A 20,630-nucleotide genomic window follows, 5' to 3' on the forward strand; every position below is an offset into this window, starting at 1 on the left:
TTCAAGTTTGATTTACTCACATTCATGGATGAAAAAACTCTTCTCTCCAAAATGTTTAATAAGTTAACAAAAGTTATTCGTTTTGTGAATAAAACCAGAAACACCACATTCCTGTTACTTCATCCAAGAGGAAAACCATGTTGAAGCAGCAGTGAGTGGATCGACTGGAGTGGTTGTAGAATTTGAAGTGGATGAAGAGGATGTACGATTTTTGTTGCTTCGAGGCGAGGTCTGCATCGTACTGGCTGCTGAGCTGCTTGATGGTTGTGATTTGGTTGGTGTAGTTGTGACATTTTTCCAAGAATCAGGAAGTGAAGTAAGGAGAGATTTTGTCAGAGTGGACAAGGCAGAGTCATCCTCTTGATGAGCACAGTATTAGGATCCTCTGGAATTTTCAAATTTTTCACAACCTCGTTTTCTGGATCGTTAATTTGTGATTTCAGCGTTTCAATAATTTGTAATAGATTATTTCTGTCTTTTTGATAGATCGCCTCCATCTTTTTATACTTTTCTTTTGTCTCCTCGAGTTGTTTCGACTTTTCCGAGCACAATTCAGAAGTCTTTACCAATTGGTCTTTGAGTAGTTTTTTAGCTTCTCTCAATTGGGTTTTACGTTGCACATTTCTGTCAATTAATGTGCATAGATTGTCTATTGTACATTCGAGAACCACAAGTTTTCTTTGGAGAGATTCTTTTAACTTGGCAAAAGAATAGGACGATTCCGTCTCCTCCTTCCGTAAGTCTGTCATTCTCATTTCAATGGCCTCTCCTCTACTGTCAATATCAATGACCTTTCCGAATCTATTCAAAATATCAGAGATCATTAAACTGATTCGTGCTTCTACAATTTCTTGATGATGATTGCCTCCAGCACCGGTGCTACTACTGTCAGTCGTTCTTGTTGTTGTTGCAGATGATGACGCTGTTGAGGACTCTCCAGTAACACTCGATGCTGTGCTTCTCTTTCTTTTTGGAGCTCCATGGGTAGAAATTTTGGAAATTAATTCATTTTGTTTGGCTTGATCGGTTTCATCCTTGATTTGATCTTCATCGGTCCATTGAAATTCAATCACCTCTCCATCATCCTCATCTTCGGTATTTTGATCCTTCACGGAGGTTTGTTGCTGTACAGTAGTAGTATTTGATGATGATGATTCCGTTGAAGAAACATTTACGGTTGGCTGTTGTTGAGTCGTACTTGTGGCCAATTCCGATTGTTGATGATGAGGCTCAGTCTCGGATTCGTTCAACAGTTTTTCAAATTCTTCATCATTCAACTCGGCCGTATCATGATGTGCTCCGTCATTCGCATTCAATTTAACAGAGCCGCCACCGTGTTCTGAATCGTCCTCCAATCTTGAATTTAAAAAATCATCAAACAAATCCTCCCCTTCTGCAGACATTTTTTTGTAAGTTTTTTTGAAAACAATGCAGAGGCAGGACAATTAAATAGCTACCACAGAAAAAAAATACCTGATACTCCGCAAGCGAAAATGTTCAGCAAAGCAAACAACAAAAAAACACGACAACACAAACCGAGAAATACACATCTCCAATGTAAGTGATTACTGATCATCACGCCACTATATCTCCTTTATCAATACAAGATCTTAGTGCAAAATAATTGTTCATCACCTCTTCTGCAAAATATTAATTATTATCATCACACATCCCGACCACATTTCTTCCCTGTAAGTTTTTCATCATGTTAATGTCACAATCATCACCTTTTCAACTGTATGTTGATTGATATTATCATTTAATAATAGTTGTACTTGTAAACATCATCATCATCATTCATCCCTAGAACAACTAAGATACATCACGCAACATGGTCATCCAATACAGTAAGACGGTTAAGGTTCACAATGAAACAAAGAAGTTCATCCATTACAACAACACTTACTTCACTCAACCATCAAAGAAGCAAAAGCTAAAGGATGACGTTTCTAAAAGTAAGTATTGCTGCATGTTGACAAACAATTGAAGTATTACGTACCTCATCGGAGTTCATACAGGATCTACACGAGGAATCACTAAAACCACCCGTATCGGAATTGTTGGCAAGTTTCGTAAACGTCGTTGGGTGAAAACTGTTGAGGCTCATCAAAAACGAGTAGATATAATTGTGAATTTTGTGGCCAACCCTGTTCCACGTGAGGAGTTTTGGAAATGTTTGGAGAGAGTGAACCAGAATTTGCAAACACCATTCATGTCATTCTGTGACATGATGTTGTATCTTGAGAGGAGATGGAATGAATTTTGTGCTGAAGCCTATGCTACTTTGAAGGCTAATTTACAACCAGGTGGTATGAAATTTGGTTCAAGTTTGAATCTTGGAAGATTTCCATATGCTGTTTTGGATTGGATTTTGTGTCGTAATTATCAATGTAAGAAGGAGGTTGTTGAAACAAGCATTAATATCAATCGTGAAGAGGTTCCTGTACGAGTATTCAAATACAGCTTCATGTCCGAAACTGGCTTACCCAAGCTCGGTAATGATTCCTTTTGGTACATGAATTTGCATTTTCCTACAGAGAAACAACCAACCTTTCAAAAATCAGAATATACCAGCTTGACCATTGTTGTCAATGATTATGACAACAGAGTATATTGCAACTGGGAAATGGTTAATTATGTCATGTGGATTGATCGTGACGGAATGTCTGGAAGGTGGACCAAGACTACTTAATTTACCAGAGTTTGAGTTGAAACAATCTGTTATTGACGTCAATATTAATTAAACAAGAACCATACTTACATTAATGTGTTAAGGTTACAATCATATCAGAACATCTGAAGGAGAGAAGGTTGTCAAATCATCATGTTGTGATTCATTCATTCCGAATATTCGAAATCAGAGAGGAATTCTACTTCACCATCAACATCAACTTCGCTACTATCCACAATCTCGTCAGAATCTTCTTCCATTTCTGCATTACCATGTTCAAAACTCTCTTCTTGAGCATGAGAAGTATCTACAAGTTCCCTGAAAACATCTTCCATATCAGCATCGCTTAGAATCTCCTCTTGAGCTTGAGTATCCTCAAACATCCGAAAAACATCTTCCATGTCTACATCATTCTCCAAAACATGCGAGTCGTTTGGTATTAAGAAAAAATCATCATCCAATGCATCACAAAATTCAATCTCTGATTCATATGTTTCTGCATATGGTTTCCTGCTGAACGTTTGTCTTTGTTCAGTAGTTTTGATTGTTTTCTGAGCAGATATTGATTTCTGCTTTCTTCCTCTCTTCTTTGGTGGCTCATAAACACATTGAGCACCAATTTTCAAACAATTAGAGCAAGGAGATTTGTGATCACATTTGGCATGTTGTTTCTGACATCGCATACAGGCCTTAATGGAATTGTCAGGAGGCGACGATACTTTCGCATTTGATCCGTTCTCAAAAATTCTTGTACAGTGTTGAATTTTCTTCTTAATGGAATTCGTTTTCTTCTTTGCTTTTTCCCACACGCACTTTTTGACGACAGTGCTTGACAATGATGTTTCCTCAGCAGTCTTATCGAGTTTTTCTAAGGCCTCATCATTAATATCAATGGAAGCGATGTCTTGTTTCCACGTTTCAAGCATTTCTTGCCAAATTTTGGAAATTGATTTGTCCTCTTGTTTGTTACCTATCCAGTCCCTTCCTCTTCGAGTGGACATATATAACACTCTTAATGGCAATAAAACACATTCAGCAAACCCTGGAAGAGAACCGTTCGGTTTGTGATTCGATTTTCTTTCATTGATAAGTCGACCTAAACTGTGAACGCTTTCACATCCTTGATTCATAAAACGAGTAAGGGTGCCATATTTCTTCAATAAATAAGGCAAATGATTCAAAACAATATGGACATAATATCCAAAGTTTTCATTGGGATAGTGTAAACGAAGCATCTCATTTAACTTTTTCAACGTTGGAATTAAATCTTCCTCAATATTTTGCTTTGCAAGTAATTGCGAAGGGGCCTCCATGTATCCATAAATTATATATCGAAACATTGACCAAATTGCAACATCTTGTGAATCAAAGCTGCTTTTGTTTAAGGCCTCCAAAAAAATTTTCTCAAAATTGAGTAATAAGGTGTCCGCTTGCTTTCCATTGAGGTAAGGTGGTTGATAGACTTTGTTTGCTTCCATTGCCAGCTGTTGCTTGTAAAATGGTTTTTCTTTAAATTCAAATTTTGAGAGTGATGGGAACTGTCGAATTATATCTTTAACTGCCTCTAATTCATCTGGACACAGTTTCAACATTAATTTAGCCAACAAATTCCCAACAATTCGAAGCTTTGCATGAAGTACATCAATGACAACATGTTCCATCAATTTTGGGTATTTTTCTAGAATAATATTTCTGCAATTAAAATCGAGAGAGTGATTGTATTCAAATATTGTATTATAATTTTCATGAGTACAATCACAATATGGGCACACAAATGTTTCATCACAGAGCTTCCATAATGCTGACAAATCTGCACATATATATACTGTAACAGGTAGAGTTACGCTTTTCTTCACCCCATTTTCCTCAAAAGTGTAAATAAATCCGTGTTCAACCAAATCATTCAATATTGAAAAACTTATATCAAAATATTTCGAAACATTCTTATGAATTTCTTGTCCTTTGTACATATCTGTTATGAATACATTGTATCTGCATTGTGTAGAAAGAATACTGTTAAGAATTACAAATGCATGAATGACTTCATTGGTAGAACGGCCATCCCAAAAACTTTTCAGTTCCAATTTTTCAGGAATTTTTCCTTCCAACTTCACTATAAGATCAACTACTTCATGCAGTAAACACGAAACGTCTACATGAAGAGAATTGTTGTCATGAGACATGTGAAATATTTGTTGAACTAATTCATTCATTTCATCACGCTGTTCTTTAAGCTTTTCTTTGGTACAGACAATAAAATTCAATGCATGATATTGATAATGCTCGCAAAAGAGATGATCTGACATCAATCTGGTGTCTGTAAAGTACACAGCACCTTCAGGTGATAAATTGTCTTGTAATTCAGGTGATGTTAGTGTTTGAAAATGATGTGCTAGTCTTGTGTAGTTGGTATGGCCTTTTGATACATAGGAGTCAATTCTCTTGTAGAGAGAATCTGGATCTTTTTCAAATATATAGTCAATAATGTCGTCTAGAGTTTGACCATTGCTTTTCAATATCTCTTGAATACCAATAACAAGTCTATCTGAAGTGAGTTTTTGATTTTGGGCAGTCATTTCCTTAATATTTTTAATTGCTCGTCGAAATGGCCTGCGTTTCAAAAATTGTCCATCACACTTTCCACACACTAAACCAAAGGCTTTGTCACAATTAATAAACCCTTTCGTTGATTTTTTTTCTTTGGTTTTAGATTTCTTTTTCTTGCTCTTTTTTCGAGAGGTTTTTTTGTGTGGGATGGTATTTGATGTTGATCCTGGATCTACACTTGATGTGGAGTTGTTCGTCTTAATGGTCTCTTGATTAATTATACTAACTTGTGCATAATTATTCTTATTAGAATATTTTGAAATTTGAGCTTTGATAATTTCTGTGTGTATTCGATTATTAATTTCTTCAGCAAGTTTTTCTCTCAACCATTGATGCACATCTTTCGAAATAGTACATCCTTGCGAAGTTAATAAATTGTACAACGCAACCTTATCTAGAACTGTATAATTAACATCATATATTACTACAGGACATTCAAATGTGGTCTTTGATAAATAATACGAGCTTCTTTGTTTGTTCCAAGATGAAGGAACAGAATATAGTAAGGTGTTTCGTAATAAATTATTGTCAATAGTTGGGTAATCAGAAATATTGGTGAGTAGAAATCGTTGAGGAGTAATCATATCAAAGAAATTTGGTGATGAACAGTTGTGTGACTCAGAGTCTATTGTTATCGGAGATGATAATGAGTGTTGTGAGTTTGTTTCATGATTAAATTCACAATTTTGAGTAGCGTTTAGTTGTGAGAACGTTGTATCATAGGCTGAATAATAGTCAAGATTTTGAAGTGATGGTGTACCGAATGTATTTGTTGTTGTTGGTGATGCGTTTGATGTGGCTGTTGTTGATCCTTGTACGTAATTCTTATACCTCCTGTAGCAGTTGTTACACCACTGATCCGATCTTTGCTTTTCAGCTTGGCATAAACGAAACTGTTCGGGAGCTTTGCCTGCAAGAGATATGTGTTGTTTTCCACAACAAGAACAAAATGTCATTTTTTGTTGGTGCAACAATAAAGTTAGCGAATTCCACATATCATGCTTGACAATTTCTTCCATCTCAACACGTCATGCTTAATCTTGAAGAGAGTTAAATTGTTCGTAACGAAAAAATTAAATTGTCAATTGGTAAACATTTCACGAAAAGTTCACTTAAGGAATTCCGAATCCAAAATTTGATCAAAATGATGTACACTATGTATCTGTCATGCACAACAAATTGTGACATGACTATTATTGTTACCCCCAAACATATACTTCGCAAAATGCATTCCAAACATCAACAATTAATTTTTGTATTTGTTGATGTTTGGAATGCATGTTGTGAAATATACAGATTGAGAGAGTATAAATACAATTTCAAAAACAAATTAGTCATCCCAACCAACCATCGTGATGTGTTTTTTCAAAAACGACTCACAACGAAAGAAGGCTAGTGCGAGCCACTGGTTGCTTCGATCATGTACAAATTATTCAAGGACGAACATCATTTTTGCTCTGTTCATCACACAAGGATTACTTGGTATGCTTGCCACGTTTTTTCTACTCTACACCACATCGATATTTTGTACGCTATTGTCTCTATTATAGAAATTATCATTTAGTTCACTCTCCCAAAATTAATTCACAATGTTTTCTGCACTTCCAAGATGCCACTCAATAAAATCAATTCAAATAAATAAATTCCACAAAGTTCAAAATAACAATGTCATAATAAATACTATCATACAAAATCACTGTGACATTCTTGAAATTAATTTGTATTGTAATGTCATGTGAAAAATGAATTTAAAGAGTGAGACACCATTTCCATAAACTGATGAATCAGTGAATGAAATGAGTATGAATATACTTCACTCATCATGGTGGATATGTTGACATGTAATGTTAATTCCAAACTCACTCTCGGAATGACATGGTCTCATCACAATAAAATTCATGATGTTACTCTGTAAATGGTGATCACATCCGTCATCAATAGCCATAAAAACTCTTCGCAATATACAAAACAACATTACAATCGTTTGTTTATCGAAAGCGAGCCCATAAATAATTTTTAAATGTTCATTAACATACATACCACAACAATAATTCATCATGACTTCAATCACTCACACAAGACACTTCAACCATAGATCACAACCTATGATGATGATAGAATTAATCACAAGAACGAGAGAGGAGAGTTATACATGTTCACAAGAAATAATGATTTCCGAGGACAGTAAGCAACTCGCATTCCATGAAACAATCATTCCAATGAATAAAGCTGATGATTTGTTGTTCGAACGATCAACATATCAATCCGATAGCATTTCATTCTGTGAAACAGTTATCACCATCATATTGTCAAGCATACTATTTAACCACATTTCACTTGTATTTTCAAGTGATATTATTCGATTTCAATTACTATCACTCTGAATTGAAATCAAGTAAATAACAAACACTACTACAACAAATTACTATCAATTACAAGTCCAAACCACTATTCGACTAAACGATTTTTGCTTCAGTTTCTCAAGCAACTTCATCCAATAATTCCACAGTCATCGCATCAGGCAAGGGCATCTTGTTTAATTTCTAAATACTTATTTGTTGAGGTGTTGTCAATTCCGAAGAGTATGATGATGTAACTTGATAAGAATGATTTTCGCCAAGTCTTTGCTTCATTTTTGTTTCTTGTTGCCCCTGCAAAATCAGGTCTAAAAAAGTGAAGTACAAAATAGAGGTACCTAGACCAAGCGCTCGTTAGTCCCTTTGCATATTTGCCGGACGCACCAAAACTCCACGATTGTGCCTATCATATACCCTCTACTCACTGTTAGAAAATAAAGTTTCCGGAAAACCTGCATCACAGCGAAAAAGCGTTCGTGAGCTTGACAAAGCTTTTTCAAAGTAAAAAAGAAGAATCACGTATCTCTGTTTGTCACTTTTAGCCCGTTATATTTTAAACTCATGGCTATTGGATGTAACAGAACCATGATTTCAAGTATAATAGGTGTAAGAAATTTATTGACGCAACACCAGTGTCCAGGTTTTGAACACAGCCATGAGCCTTCTACTATCGAGTTTTTCGCTTGCGAAAAATTTCGCAAATTATGATGGCTATTTAGTGAGCCAAAAATTGTCCGCCTCCCCAATTGTACCAAACAGTTTTCTGGTTCTGGAATGTTGGTTATGAATTTCAAAATGAGTATTGACATTAGCTTCATGTTTTAATTAATTTTTGAATTTTTCTTTTAATTTTAATATTATTTAACACAATCTAAATGAAAGGATATTGACATCAACTCTAAAGAAATGTTTTCAATGTCATCCAGTTGCCAACCTGTCAAACTGTTTTTTTTTACCTATGGCGGCGCAATTGGTACTAGAAACCTGTCAGATATTCGTCAATCCCACGTCAGCTGATTTGAGTAAACTACAAAGGAATCAAAAATAAAATGAGTGAGTCTCTTCCTGATTGGTTTGCAAGGGTTTGAAGAACAGACAAACTGAAACGAAATATAGAGGCCATAGGACGTTACACCATTATTCGCTTCAGCTGAAGCTTGTAAAACAACAGCGTGCCAACGAACAGCTCACGGAAGACAGATCTTTGCTAGCACCCTAAACCAGAACTATTACCAATTCTACTGCATGACATTCAACGAATAAATTTTTTTATGCTTTCATATTCATTTTTGACTTGACGAATATCTGACAGGTTTTTAGTGCGCTTCAACGTCGGATGCGCCGCCATACTGTCTATCTCAAACTTCCATAAAAGACAATCAGAGATATTCATTTGGTCATATTTCAAAAAATGTCACAACCACACGAGGCTCATTCAGCTACCTCCACTTATGCCTCCCTAAGCACCCTCTCACCCAAAAAACCTTCATCTCCTCTTTCCGAATATTCTCACTCTTTACCCAATTCAATGAATTTAAATTCTTCTTCTTCAACTATTACTACTACAACTCTTCCATCAACAACAACAACAACAATAGGCTCTTCTACTTTTCCATCCATTGCACTTCCGAATACAATTTCAAATTTCTCTCAAGAACATGTTCCTACAACTTTCGCATCTCAAAAATCCTCTTTTCATCCCAATCATTCTTCTAACTCTTCTTCGAGTTTGTTGTCAAGTCATTCTTTGAGTGGAAGCGGTCATGATTATCAATTTTATACTTCGTATCATTCGTTTATTCATGATGCACAAGCTCGACATGCCTTGTTACATTATTTACAAAGTCGACAAAATGATGAGAATATTTTGCTGGTGGATGACATGTTTGTCATGAGGGATCGAGTGAGACGAGTCGTTCGGAATTTATTTAACATGTTTGGATCGACCATGAATTCTTCGTTTCAGTCATTGAATACTTTGAATCATTCCGAATGGAGTCAGAGTTGTCAGAATTCTTCATGTTACAACGATCCTTTAACAACCTCTTCAGAATCAACAGAAAGAGATAGTTTTCAACATGCAACAACAGAAATGAATACAGTTGTGACAAAATCTCGCTCGCCCACTTCGAACAGTCGACATTCGGATCAATCTTCAGGTTTCATCTCCACATTATTTTCTCTGAAAAGTCCTAAAAGTCCAAAGAGTCCAGATCAACAAGCGCCTACTTCTCCTCCTCTCATGAACTCTCCTAACTCGCCACCTCATTCAGCACAACACTTATTTTCACTTCATTCAATTCTGTCATCATCGAACACTAGTTCAGTAGAATCTCCACAAAATCATCATCACTCTCGTCACAGTCCATCCAACAACAGCAAATCAAAATCTGCATTTTCCTCAAAGAGCAGCACGGATGAATTTTTAAATTATGAAAATAATACTGCTGACAGTCCAACACTTGCATTTCGAAGAAGTAGTAATGCGGGCACCAACAACTCCTTTTCATCCACTCAGGAAGAATTTTTAACACCTTCACAACGATTTTTGGAAAGTGTCAATGCAATGCTTCAGAGTGTAGATTTAATTTATTGTAAATATGTGAATGATAACGAGTATAGTAGCACAAATGTATCACTCTCATGCTCTTCGATTCAAAACTATGACCTCTCGAGTGTCAAATTCATTTCTCTCAACACTACACACAACGTGTTGGATCATGCTCGAAAGGACTACAATATTCTAACGAAAATATTTCACAATACTCGATGTAGTTTTTCAAATCAAGATAGTTTATTGGAAAATGTTATGCGATTTTGCAATTACATGCTTTATGAGAAGGATCACAAATTAAGCGAGAAGGATTTGGAAAAGTTGAAGAAAATTGTCATTGCCGATGAATGTTTGATGGATACCTTAAACGATCACATTCATTCGAATGAGGATATTGATTCGTTATTGAAACAGGAAATGTTTGCACAATTCAAATGGTATCCATTCAGAGATTTGATGACAAATATTTCACAGCAATTGCAAGTGGAATCGTTTGATGAATTTAAATCCACCGCTGAATTTGAAATGTTTATTAGAAAACAAATTCATCAATTGAATTCACACTACATGTACAAATTATTCGTTCAAAACGTCGGTGCCATTCCAGCTGTGGATATGAACGTTGGAGATTATGTCTTGTCAAAAAAGAAGAAACGAAAATCCATTGTAGACGTCTTGTTGAGAAGAAAGGGAAACACGTCATCCAATGACAGTAACAGCGATGCATCGTCCTCATCGTTTGAAGACGCTCATCATCATCATTCACACAAATCCACTCCCAATGAAACATGTACATTACCTTTACAAGAAGAGTCCTTTGTGAATGCATTACAACACAATTACAATTCAATACTCATGGCTATGGACCATTGTGACCTTAAAGAATGGATGTCACCCATTCCAATTCCTAAATGGACCAGTGCTCATGTCTGTAAATTTTTAGTGAATAATTGTTATTTTGGAGGAGATGGTGCGGTGGAAGAGTATTGTGACCGAGTTCAAAAAAAGAATATTTCTGGACTGGATTTAATGTGTGTGTTGGAGGTGAATCAAATTTCGAAAGCATCGAAGGAGACCTCTCAACTCTTTAAAACTTTGAAAATGAAAAATCACGATCATCAGCAACGATTCATTTCCAATCTCAAAGAATTTTTGCAAAATCAAACAAAATTTCGAAGGAAACACAGCTTACTCTATCCAGATTTGTATCAACCTCTGGTGAATGATGAACACATTATTATTAAGGTTCTTTCACCGCTCACAGATGAATCTCGAGTGTTTTCTGTTGAGAGAAGCATTCCATTTGAAAAATTGCAACAACGAATCGAACATGAATTTTCCAACACAAAATTGGCCATTCTCATGGAAGGAGCATTGTTCGAGTTAAAATCTCTGTACACGAGCGAAGGAAATGTCATTAAGGATCAATTTCAACTTTCACAATATTTGGCAAGTGAACACTCGAATGACATGGCAAGAAGAGTGTCAACTGTGACCACCAATGACATGGGATTTGAAGATATTCGTGAAGAGAGTTCCATGACGGACTCGAATGAAACGAGTTCCATGAGTGCCATACGAGAAACGATTGGAATAGCTTCAGACTCAAAATTACAGCAACAACAACAACAGGATGACGGATTCAAAAAGCTCTACATTCAACCTTCTTGTGATAAGAAATTCCAGAGACGAATGGTCGTTTATTAATGTCAAGTTATTCTTCTAACCATGTTAATAACTTAAGGGAAGTTCAAATACATCATTTCTCCAATAGCTCGCAAAATATTCCAAAGTTTAGGATAATACATGATTGGAGCTTGTGAAATTATAAACTTGGGAAAAGTTTGATCATGCTTGGAATGGATATCTTCATGTTCTACTTCTTCTTCAAATTGAGTTTGGCCAGAACTGTGAGTTAATCTTTTAACCGCAAGTTCCAATTGTTTTTTTTGTGTGAAATTTGTGTAAAACAAATAGATGGGTATTTCATGTAATGGAATTTGTAATTCTCTTGATGCGTTCAAACCATACTCTAACATGATATCAAGATGATACTCAATATCTGACGTGTCGCCATATTCCAGTACGACCGTGTCCACTAGATCGAGTTCCTTAAAATTTTCTTCACGACTATAAAAATTCCATTCATTTATGGATTTCAAAAGAAAGGCAAGTTGAACGTTGGATAAGTCCTTGTTGGAATGTAAGGTTTGTTTCAGGAATTCTAAATTTTCCTTTTCCAAAATCCAAGAATTCTCATCGTTTGCCTTAAAAAGTGACTTTTCAAAATGATTCATTAAATCAGAATTACGTAAAGGCAGATGATGATTCGTTTCTTCTTTGGTTTTCTCCAAGACACAATATCCAATCAAATGATTGTTTATATACGAATAAACTTTTGGTAATGATGTGAAATTTCCATTTCGATCCATCCATAAACGTTTCACACCCATAATGAAATATTTCTTTTCATACGGATCTCCACAATCCTTTTCCAATCGCTGGATATCATGTTGACTATAGAGTATTCTCTCCATTGCATTTTCTTTTATGGTTTTTGCAAAATTCACAGAAAACATAAAATTTGCAAATTGTTTGAATTGTCGAAATCCAGAAGATGGATCCACAGATGAATTTTCCTTTTTGGAACAAGATGAATGGCCAGTACTGGACATGGGATCTTTCATGATGATCCGAGTGATGGTGTGATGACTTGAAAAACTTTTAACCAAATTTCCTTGAGTGTTGAGATGATGAACAAGAAGAAGCATCTTATTCGTGGTGGTGGTTGTGGCCATCCTACCTTGGCTAAGGTTCTTGTTGTTGGCCATGAATATATTGGAGTAAAACCGTTCGGTTTTCTTAAAGGCGAGTGAAGGCATTTTGTTTTGGAAATGAAAAAACTATGTACTAAAGATCCCAACATTCCAAATTCAGAAGGAAAGCGAATTCAATCAAAATTGTTTTCAATGTCCAGGCAGACAACAACAACAACAAGTCAACACCACCTTCCGCGTGTTTTGTGTTTGGCCGAAAATGTCCTCCTCGAATCGGTTATAAACAGAATGGCTTGAACATCTTGGAACAAAATGCGAAAATTTCACAATTTGGATACCACTCTTGGATCATTTCAATGACAGTTTCATGAAGCGGTATGGTGCTTTGTTGCACATGCAGAGACGTTAAATTTCTCAAATGTTTTAAAATCAATAAAACATCAGCGATCCCAATATCATTACCGTCCAATTCTAGTGCTGAAAGATTTGACAAATTTGATGAACAAGCTAAAATTTCCCAGTTCGTAATTGCTGGTGATTGGCACAGCACAAGTTTTACAAGATTTGTGAGAGTTGTGCTGTTGCAAATTGCCTTCAGTCCGTCATTGCCAATTCCACATTCTGAAATGTTTAAATTTGTTAATTTTGCAAAACTGGATGCAATAGCTGTGGCCCCAGCATTCCCAATTGGATTGTCGTCCAAATTCAACGATGTTAATCTGGATAAATATGGGCTTTTGGAGAGAGAAGTCACACCATTTGCTTGTATTTCATTGTTAGCCAAGATCAATGTTCTCAAATTTTTCATAAATTCACTCGTGGCAATTCCAATGACTCCCTCATCTTCTATTTGGCATCCGGACAGATTCAATTCTATCAAATTACTCATTATAGAGTTTTTCGCAATACTTTGAGCTCCCTCAGAGAATATATCAACCAATGAAAGATCAAGGCTTTTCAGATTTTTCATGTTTTGACAATTTGTAAAGCAGGAAAGTGATTTCTGTGGATCCATTAACCAGGTGCCAGACAGCGACAAATATTGAATATTTGTCAAATATTTGCTTTCGCTGATGCATGTTATTGTTGAATCTGTTGTTCTATTCGAGGACAGGTCCAATTCAGTAAGATTTTCAAAAGTTGAATTTTCACATACACTACGTATGCCTTCATCATAAATTTTTTCAAACGTCAATTTTAAACATCGAAGATTACTTAATGACGAACACTCTGCAAGAACCTTGGCTCCTTCATCACCAAATTCATCACCATCCAAAGCTAACTTTGTTAAGTTTCTTGTGACAGAGGAGGTGGTGAGAGCTGCCAATCCTTCAGGAGTAATATTGCATGCTGCCAATATTAGAGAGTTAAGTCTCTGTAAATGAATACTGTTGCAAACAGATTCTAAAATATAATTTCCCAAGTTGTGACAGCAATTTAAACTTAATTCTTTCAAATTGCTCATGTAAGGACATTCCAATATGGCTGTGATATCCTCTTTCGAAACACGAGGTAATTCCAATGTTTGGAGTTTATCCAAATTCTTGTTCTGTAATAATGTATTTATCCTAATATCGTTGTATTTCATGTCTTTCAAATCGAGTTTGGTTATACATAGACCGCTTTGATTTTCAAGAATATGTTGAACAGTTGAAAGAGTTTCATAGCAAAATTCAAGCTCCAGGGGAACGGCTCGAACAATTTCCAACCACTGTTTGCACACTCTCATGCAAACTCCAATCAAAAATTTGTTTTCTTGAAATGATAATATTTGGCGAATCATGTCATTGGGAAGTATTTGATATTGGTATTGAAAAATCTTTTTCTTTTTCATTGAATTCAAGTTCATCTCGTCATTGTCATAATCACTCTCATCACGAGAAAATAATTTTCTCTTTTGATCTGAATTTTCTTCTGCACTTCTTTTCGTTCGCAAATCATTCCACAATTCCAAACAATGAGAAACATGTTCCGATAATTGAACCACATCAATATTTTGCAAACAAAACGGACATGCTCTTGTATTGTTCTTCTGAGCATCATCCAACAACGATTTTTGAATGAATTCAAGAGTCCTCATGCGATCCTTCTGTTGCATTTTTTCATAGTCAGACAAAAACATGACGATTTCTGAATCAATCTGCTTCCTCAATAATCCAAGCAACAAATGTTTCAGTTGTTGGCTTATCCGTTCCAGTTAAGCCACAAGGTCAGTTCTCGATTTTGCAAAGACTTGGAATTTCAACAAAAAATGCTTCAAGCCGTTTGGATGGTACGGCTTCTCTCGGAAAGCAGAATATTCGATGAAGATTATTAATTACTAATAGAAGAAGAATACCGTTGTTGAACCACTCCTCATCCCAGTGGAATCTGATTAATTGAACAGAGATATTACCTCTGATTTTTGGAATGTCTGATGATTGAAACTAGGGTACTTTTGGAATGATACGTTGATGCTTTCAAAATTATGAGGAGTCTCTTTTTGAAAACGAGAGTGTTAGCGTCATCACAAACAAAGCTCGGAACCAAAATGATTGTCATCCGAAAAGGAATCATGATCCTTTTCACTAGGTCAGACAGACCAAAATAGGTTTACTCTGCAGGTATTTGTGATTGATGATGCAGGTGAAAAGGGTTTTTTGCGAACTTGTCTACCACAAAGGTCAACACCAAAAAACAAAACACCCAACACCAAACAGCATGATCAATACCAGCGATTATTCTGAAAATAGCCAAATTTCTCTCAACCACCCTCATGACAACGAGGGTACACAAGTGATAACATCTCTCTCTTCCTTTCATTCTCCTCCTACATCACCATCGAGTTTCGTTCCTTCTTTAACATGTACCCATAATGAACGCCTCACGATAGGCGGCTACAACGATCAGCATAGCTCCAAAGAATTGATTTCAGCCTTTTCTCTCTCAGCAACGAGCCACAAATCTCTAACACCATCCAAGACCATTCCTTCAAATGACAAATTTGTCACTATTGAAAATGTCAGTCTTGATGGCGAGCAACAGATTCAAGAAAAGAAAGGTGTCACAAGTCCAGAATTTTTCGGTGGCTTCTCCCATATCGAAAATGCTATCAAACAAGGTATGAATGTCAAAACATCAGCGACACATGCCTCCCATGGATCCGTTGCTCAACATTCCACAAAAACTACCCTCTCTAAAAGCATTAGTGGTGGTGACGGTTCCATTCACATCAAGACATGTTTTGGCGTGTTACAACTGAGTGGAATGAAAATGCTCAGCCTCACTTCCATGACCCTAAATCTCATTGCATTCATCATACTAGCACTGATCATTACATTTTCTTTTGTTGGACAAATTATGTTTGCTCACAAATTTGATGGCTTCGATGTTTCGAGTGCCTATTATCGAGAAGGAATGATTGGTGCATGTCGAAGTGCTGTCTTTTCGAATTTTACTCAAGACATTTCCATGCGATACATTGTAAAATATGAAAACTTTTCCAAATTGTTCTTGGCCAATATGGATGATATGGTTACAGGTTTACCTACTTTTATGCGAACGACTTTTACCTCTCGTAACATGACGGTCAATGATTTGAAAACGTTTAAGGCGATTGCAGTTGAACAGCAAGTCATTTCCATGTTGAAAGAGGGAAATTTTTCGAGAGCCATGCAAATACTAGACTCGCCATCCTATCGAAGCAACATGGAGGCTTATTCTGAAGAATTTCAACCACTCACAGATTACCTGTTGGGTCTTCAGACATTTGCAAGAAATTTCAATACCATCATGACCACAGCGTGTTTGGTGACCATTGTTGTCTCGTTTGTGGTGGTGGCTCCCACAGTAGTGGCATCAATTTTCGTTTCTTTGAAACGCGATACCTCCAATTCCAAAAAGTTGAAGCAAGTGAAGGCATTATTGCTTCAAGATACGATGCACGACAACAAATTGAAAAATCTATTTAAGGAACACTGTAAGAAAGAGATGAGTTTGGAAAATTTTTCCTTGCTGGATAAGATCAATGATTACAAGACACTTTGTGAAAAAAGTTTTGACATTCAAGTGTATTTGTATGACAGTAGTGAAACTTCAAGTATTTCTGATGTAACCTCAGAGGCTGGCTCTGCAATGAATGGTTCTGATTTGAACAACAAGAAGAAAAAGAAGAAGGGCTATACTGAAAAGGATTTACGAGAAATTGAAAAGAAAAAGTTTGAACTTGCATTCGAAATTCACACTGACTATTTGGACGTGCATGGAGATAAATCCGTGAATATTAGCAAACATTTTGCTGAGGGTGTGAAACAACAATTGGACTTCTTTGCCACCACTCAAAATGAACAATTACCTGAAGATTTATTTTACACTGTGGAAAATGAAATTTGTATTGTCATGATGGACACACACATGCGATTCAAAGCATCTCTGGAGAATCAAAAACAATCCAAAAAAGAGAGTCTAAAGAAAAAGATTTTGAACAAGTGATGGGATGGAACGGCTTGTAATAAGCAAGTGTTTAACTCAATACATTTTACAGGTTTTTCTGACGAATGTATTATGTCATTGTACTCATTTGTCGAATAGGTTCAAACTTTTGAAATTGGTCATCACAGAGTGAAATTGGACTCTCAGAAGTTGCATTTTAGTTGAGACTTGGATAATGATCACGAGGATTCCCGCCTTCAAAAGTTGTATTTTGATTTTGTTCCATAAGCAAGCTTTGTAAGATGCCAAATACAAAATCAAACGAAAAAAAAGATAACTCACCTCAGATACAACGAATTCTTGAAAGAATCCAGATATGAAACCGCATGCATTCTCTCCGCTTGATACTGAGTCTTTTGAATTCTCGGAGAATGACGAAGATGAATTGATATCTTCCAATGATCTCTTATTGCAACAACAAACCCACCCATCCAATCATCGTGGTTCCCACACATTCACATCCAAGCATGCTAACGTGTTGTATTATGCACTTCTTGTTTTGCTCTTTATCATTGCTGCTGTTGTTCCCGTCTCAATTTTTTATATTGTGACAAAATATCAACAAGAACAACACGAACAACAAGCAAGCATTTTGTTATCCGATGAAATTCATCCACAAGATTCACAAAAGGAATCGTCATCATTTTGGACCAAAATGGACCAATATTATTCGATTTCGAACAGGCCAACGAGTTGATTCGTCCCTTAGAAAAATATTCGCAATTGTTTTCACAAAAAACAATTACATGCTTTTCAATCCAGCATGCCGTCACATGTGGATTAACCAATCAGTTATTTGAAACTGTAAATTGTTTGGCTTTGGCAACCAAATTAGGTGCAAAAAAAGTAATATTACCAAGTAATTGTGTTGATGGCAATTGGGGTTTGTGTCATTGTGATATTCCACAACCATTTTCCAAACTTTTCAATCTCGAACGAATGAAAAAATATGCTATGGAAAGATTTGGTTTAGAAGTGGATGAACTCGAACATATTTCTCCAACTTCGTTTGAAGGATCAAAAATTTCTGATCCCTTAATTAAGATTGGTGACAGAACTGATGAAAAACAGGAAATTGGCGTGGCTGCTGAATTTATTTACAAGTATGCCACTAATAGGACCGATTATTTGAATCATGACATTCTTAATCTTGGATTTGTTTGGGGACGATGGCAACCCATGACTATTCCAGAAGAATTGCTCTATGTTCAATTCTTTGACTTGTTTGCTCCCAGCGAAGTGGTTCATAAAATTGTCGAAGAGTGGAAATGGAAGGTTAGATATTTTGATTCAGGAGAACCCAAAGGTTTTGCTGTTGTGCATTATCAATATGAATTCTTCCCTGGATTCTACCCTGGATGTGAAAGATCAGAATTCAAACCAAATGAATTTTTACAAGTTCTAGTCAATGAATTGAAAGTCAAAAGAGACTCCAGTGTCTTACTTATTGGTACAGGATTTGAACAATTTAGTCCTCAGAACGATTTGAAAAGTGTTGAATTAGCTCAAAACGGTATTGCTCTTCATTTACAATCTGAGCTATTGTCACAGTCCAAGAATCATCAATTACACAGCGCAGCCCTTTCCTTTTGGTTGGCGTTGGATGCAGATTTATTCGTGGGAACCTCGTGTGAAAGTCAATTTGTTTCACATATTTTACGATTGAGAACCATCATGAAAAAACCAACCTGTGCTCGTTATGATGTTAGAAAAACCATCTATCCATGGCGTTACCCAGAAAATTACTTGAATGCTACCTATGTAGATGCTACATTTTCTGAAGTGCCCTATTTCTTCCCCATCCACAACCAAGGAAAGGTTTTCTTCATGGAAAAGTGTTCCCATTTCATCAAGTAAACGACCAACATTCAACTCTGGCATTGAAAAATTTGATTCAACTGGAAACAACAAGAATGTTCAATGACAGTTCTTCTGAAGAGGAAATTCCAAACAGAAAAAAATGCTTTTCAAAGTGGCAGGCCGATACAGAACTCGCGCACCGACGTCGAAACACAATGCAAAGAAGATTGATGAATGGTGTGGATCTGGTTATGAATACATGGGACAAGATCCAGATTTGTATCGATGTCTTTCGGAAGATTTGGATAAAGGGTCTTTGATCTTGTTGCACCACGTGAGTATAGTTGATCATTGCAGAAAGATTGTGAAAATTCTCTTTATGTTAAATATATGATACTGACAACCATTATTTCCGACATGCCATGGACACATTGGTTCCATGACTCTATTAATAATAGTATCAAGTATCATGTCCTTTCACTGGAAGAACTCAATTACTCAGAATGTCACACGTTGGAAATCAAAATTATTTATTCGGTCGAAAAATTGGAGACCTCATTGATGGCTCATTGATTTCACCCATGTACAAGAATTATATTTTCAAAATTTCTGGAGCTTGCGATCGTAATGGTAGACCGTATCATCCTGGAATTTACAAAATTGGACGTGTACGAGTTTTGAAAGAACCAGGAACATTTGGATATCAAGCTTGGAGAGCTCCACGATCAGGTTGTCGAAGGAGAAAAATTGTGAAAGGTTGTGTGTTGGATGCTGGAGCCGCGGCTGTTTCTCTGATTGTAGTGAAAAAAGGAGATCAAGAAATTCCTGGACTTACCGATCAAGTGCGTCCAAAAACACTTGGTCCAAAACGAGCCTCCAAAATTCGAAAATTATTTAATTTGTCGAAATTAGATGATGTCCGAAAGTATGTCATTAAGAGAAATGTTAAAATTGGTCAAAGTGTGACACCGAAAGGTGTGAAAATTCAAAGGTTGGTCACTCCTGAGCGAATACGAAGGAAACAGCAACGAATTCGAGAATCAATGAAAAAAGCGATTAAGCGACAGCGCGATCGAGAAATGTATGAAAAAAGATTTCCAAGCACAAGTTCCTCAACACATAAATAATAAGCAAAACCAAACCGAATTGTGCACTATATTTCAAAAATAAGGAAAAATCGTTCAACATCTTCTCTGATACTGTTCATAATTGTAGCCACATTAACTTGCTTTTCCTTAAATTCAAAATTGTCGTCTCGTTAACTTCCCACAAACGCAAGAAGTGAAAAACCCACCAAAAAAAAACAACTCGAAATTGTGTAGTTTTCATAAATTTTCATAAGTTCAAACTCGTTGGTTGTGATGATAAACGGAGAGAGTCCCAAGAGCCCCGAG

The 20,630-nt window shown here is 36.2% G+C and overlaps 9 protein-coding genes across 9 annotated transcripts; 5 read left to right on the forward strand and 4 right to left on the reverse strand.

The window, feature by feature from the left end:
- Window positions 1-332: 332 nt before the first annotated feature.
- On the reverse strand, window positions 333-1,403 carry C9374_007598 (uncharacterized protein; the record flags this gene model as incomplete). Its single annotated transcript, XM_044697580.1, has 1 exon — window positions 333-1,403. One exon carries the CDS (start codon window positions 1,401-1,403, stop codon window positions 333-335), a length of 1,071 nt encoding a protein of 356 aa, XP_044546222.1.
- A 428-nt stretch (window positions 1,404-1,831) lies between these two features.
- C9374_007599 (uncharacterized protein) lies at window positions 1,832-2,692 on the forward strand (the record flags this gene model as incomplete). Its single annotated transcript, XM_044697581.1, has 2 exons — window positions 1,832-1,955; window positions 2,019-2,692. 2 exons carry the CDS (start codon window positions 1,832-1,834, stop codon window positions 2,690-2,692), a joined length of 798 nt encoding a protein of 265 aa, XP_044546223.1.
- A 146-nt stretch (window positions 2,693-2,838) lies between these two features.
- Window positions 2,839-6,234, reverse strand: C9374_007600 (uncharacterized protein; the record flags this gene model as incomplete). Its single annotated transcript, XM_044697584.1, has 1 exon — window positions 2,839-6,234. The coding sequence occupies one exon, from the start codon at window positions 6,232-6,234 to the stop codon at window positions 2,839-2,841; it is 3,396 nt and encodes a 1,131-aa protein (XP_044546224.1).
- A 2,812-nt stretch (window positions 6,235-9,046) lies between these two features.
- Window positions 9,047-11,896, forward strand: C9374_007601 (uncharacterized protein; the record flags this gene model as incomplete). Its single annotated transcript, XM_044697585.1, has 1 exon — window positions 9,047-11,896. One exon carries the CDS (start codon window positions 9,047-9,049, stop codon window positions 11,894-11,896), a length of 2,850 nt encoding a protein of 949 aa, XP_044546225.1.
- Window positions 11,897-11,928: 32 nt separating this feature from the next.
- On the reverse strand, window positions 11,929-13,071 carry C9374_007602 (uncharacterized protein; the record flags this gene model as incomplete). Its single annotated transcript, XM_044697586.1, has 1 exon — window positions 11,929-13,071. One exon carries the CDS (start codon window positions 13,069-13,071, stop codon window positions 11,929-11,931), a length of 1,143 nt encoding a protein of 380 aa, XP_044546226.1.
- Window positions 13,072-13,243: 172 nt separating this feature from the next.
- C9374_007603 (uncharacterized protein) lies at window positions 13,244-15,088 on the reverse strand (the record flags this gene model as incomplete). The annotated part of the gene is made up of 1 exon (XM_044697587.1): window positions 13,244-15,088. One exon carries the CDS (start codon window positions 15,086-15,088, stop codon window positions 13,244-13,246), a length of 1,845 nt encoding a protein of 614 aa, XP_044546227.1.
- Window positions 15,089-15,666: 578 nt separating this feature from the next.
- On the forward strand, window positions 15,667-17,436 carry C9374_007604 (uncharacterized protein; the record flags this gene model as incomplete). Its single annotated transcript, XM_044697588.1, has 1 exon — window positions 15,667-17,436. One exon carries the CDS (start codon window positions 15,667-15,669, stop codon window positions 17,434-17,436), a length of 1,770 nt encoding a protein of 589 aa, XP_044546228.1.
- Window positions 17,437-18,375: 939 nt separating this feature from the next.
- C9374_007605 (uncharacterized protein) lies at window positions 18,376-19,293 on the forward strand (the record flags this gene model as incomplete). The annotated part of the gene is made up of 1 exon (XM_044697589.1): window positions 18,376-19,293. One exon carries the CDS (start codon window positions 18,376-18,378, stop codon window positions 19,291-19,293), a length of 918 nt encoding a protein of 305 aa, XP_044546229.1.
- Window positions 19,294-19,396: 103 nt separating this feature from the next.
- Window positions 19,397-20,363, forward strand: C9374_007606 (uncharacterized protein; the record flags this gene model as incomplete). The annotated part of the gene is made up of 2 exons (XM_044697590.1): window positions 19,397-19,570; window positions 19,695-20,363. The coding sequence occupies 2 exons, from the start codon at window positions 19,397-19,399 to the stop codon at window positions 20,361-20,363; spliced, it is 843 nt and encodes a 280-aa protein (XP_044546230.1).
- Between the last annotated feature and the right edge of the window lie 267 nt (window positions 20,364-20,630).

This window comes from Naegleria lovaniensis, assembly GCF_003324165.1.
Source record: "Naegleria lovaniensis strain ATCC 30569 chromosome Unknown tig030, whole genome shotgun sequence".
In the NCBI taxonomy this organism is placed as follows: domain Eukaryota; phylum Heterolobosea; class Eutetramitea; order Acrasida; family Naegleriidae; genus Naegleria; species Naegleria lovaniensis.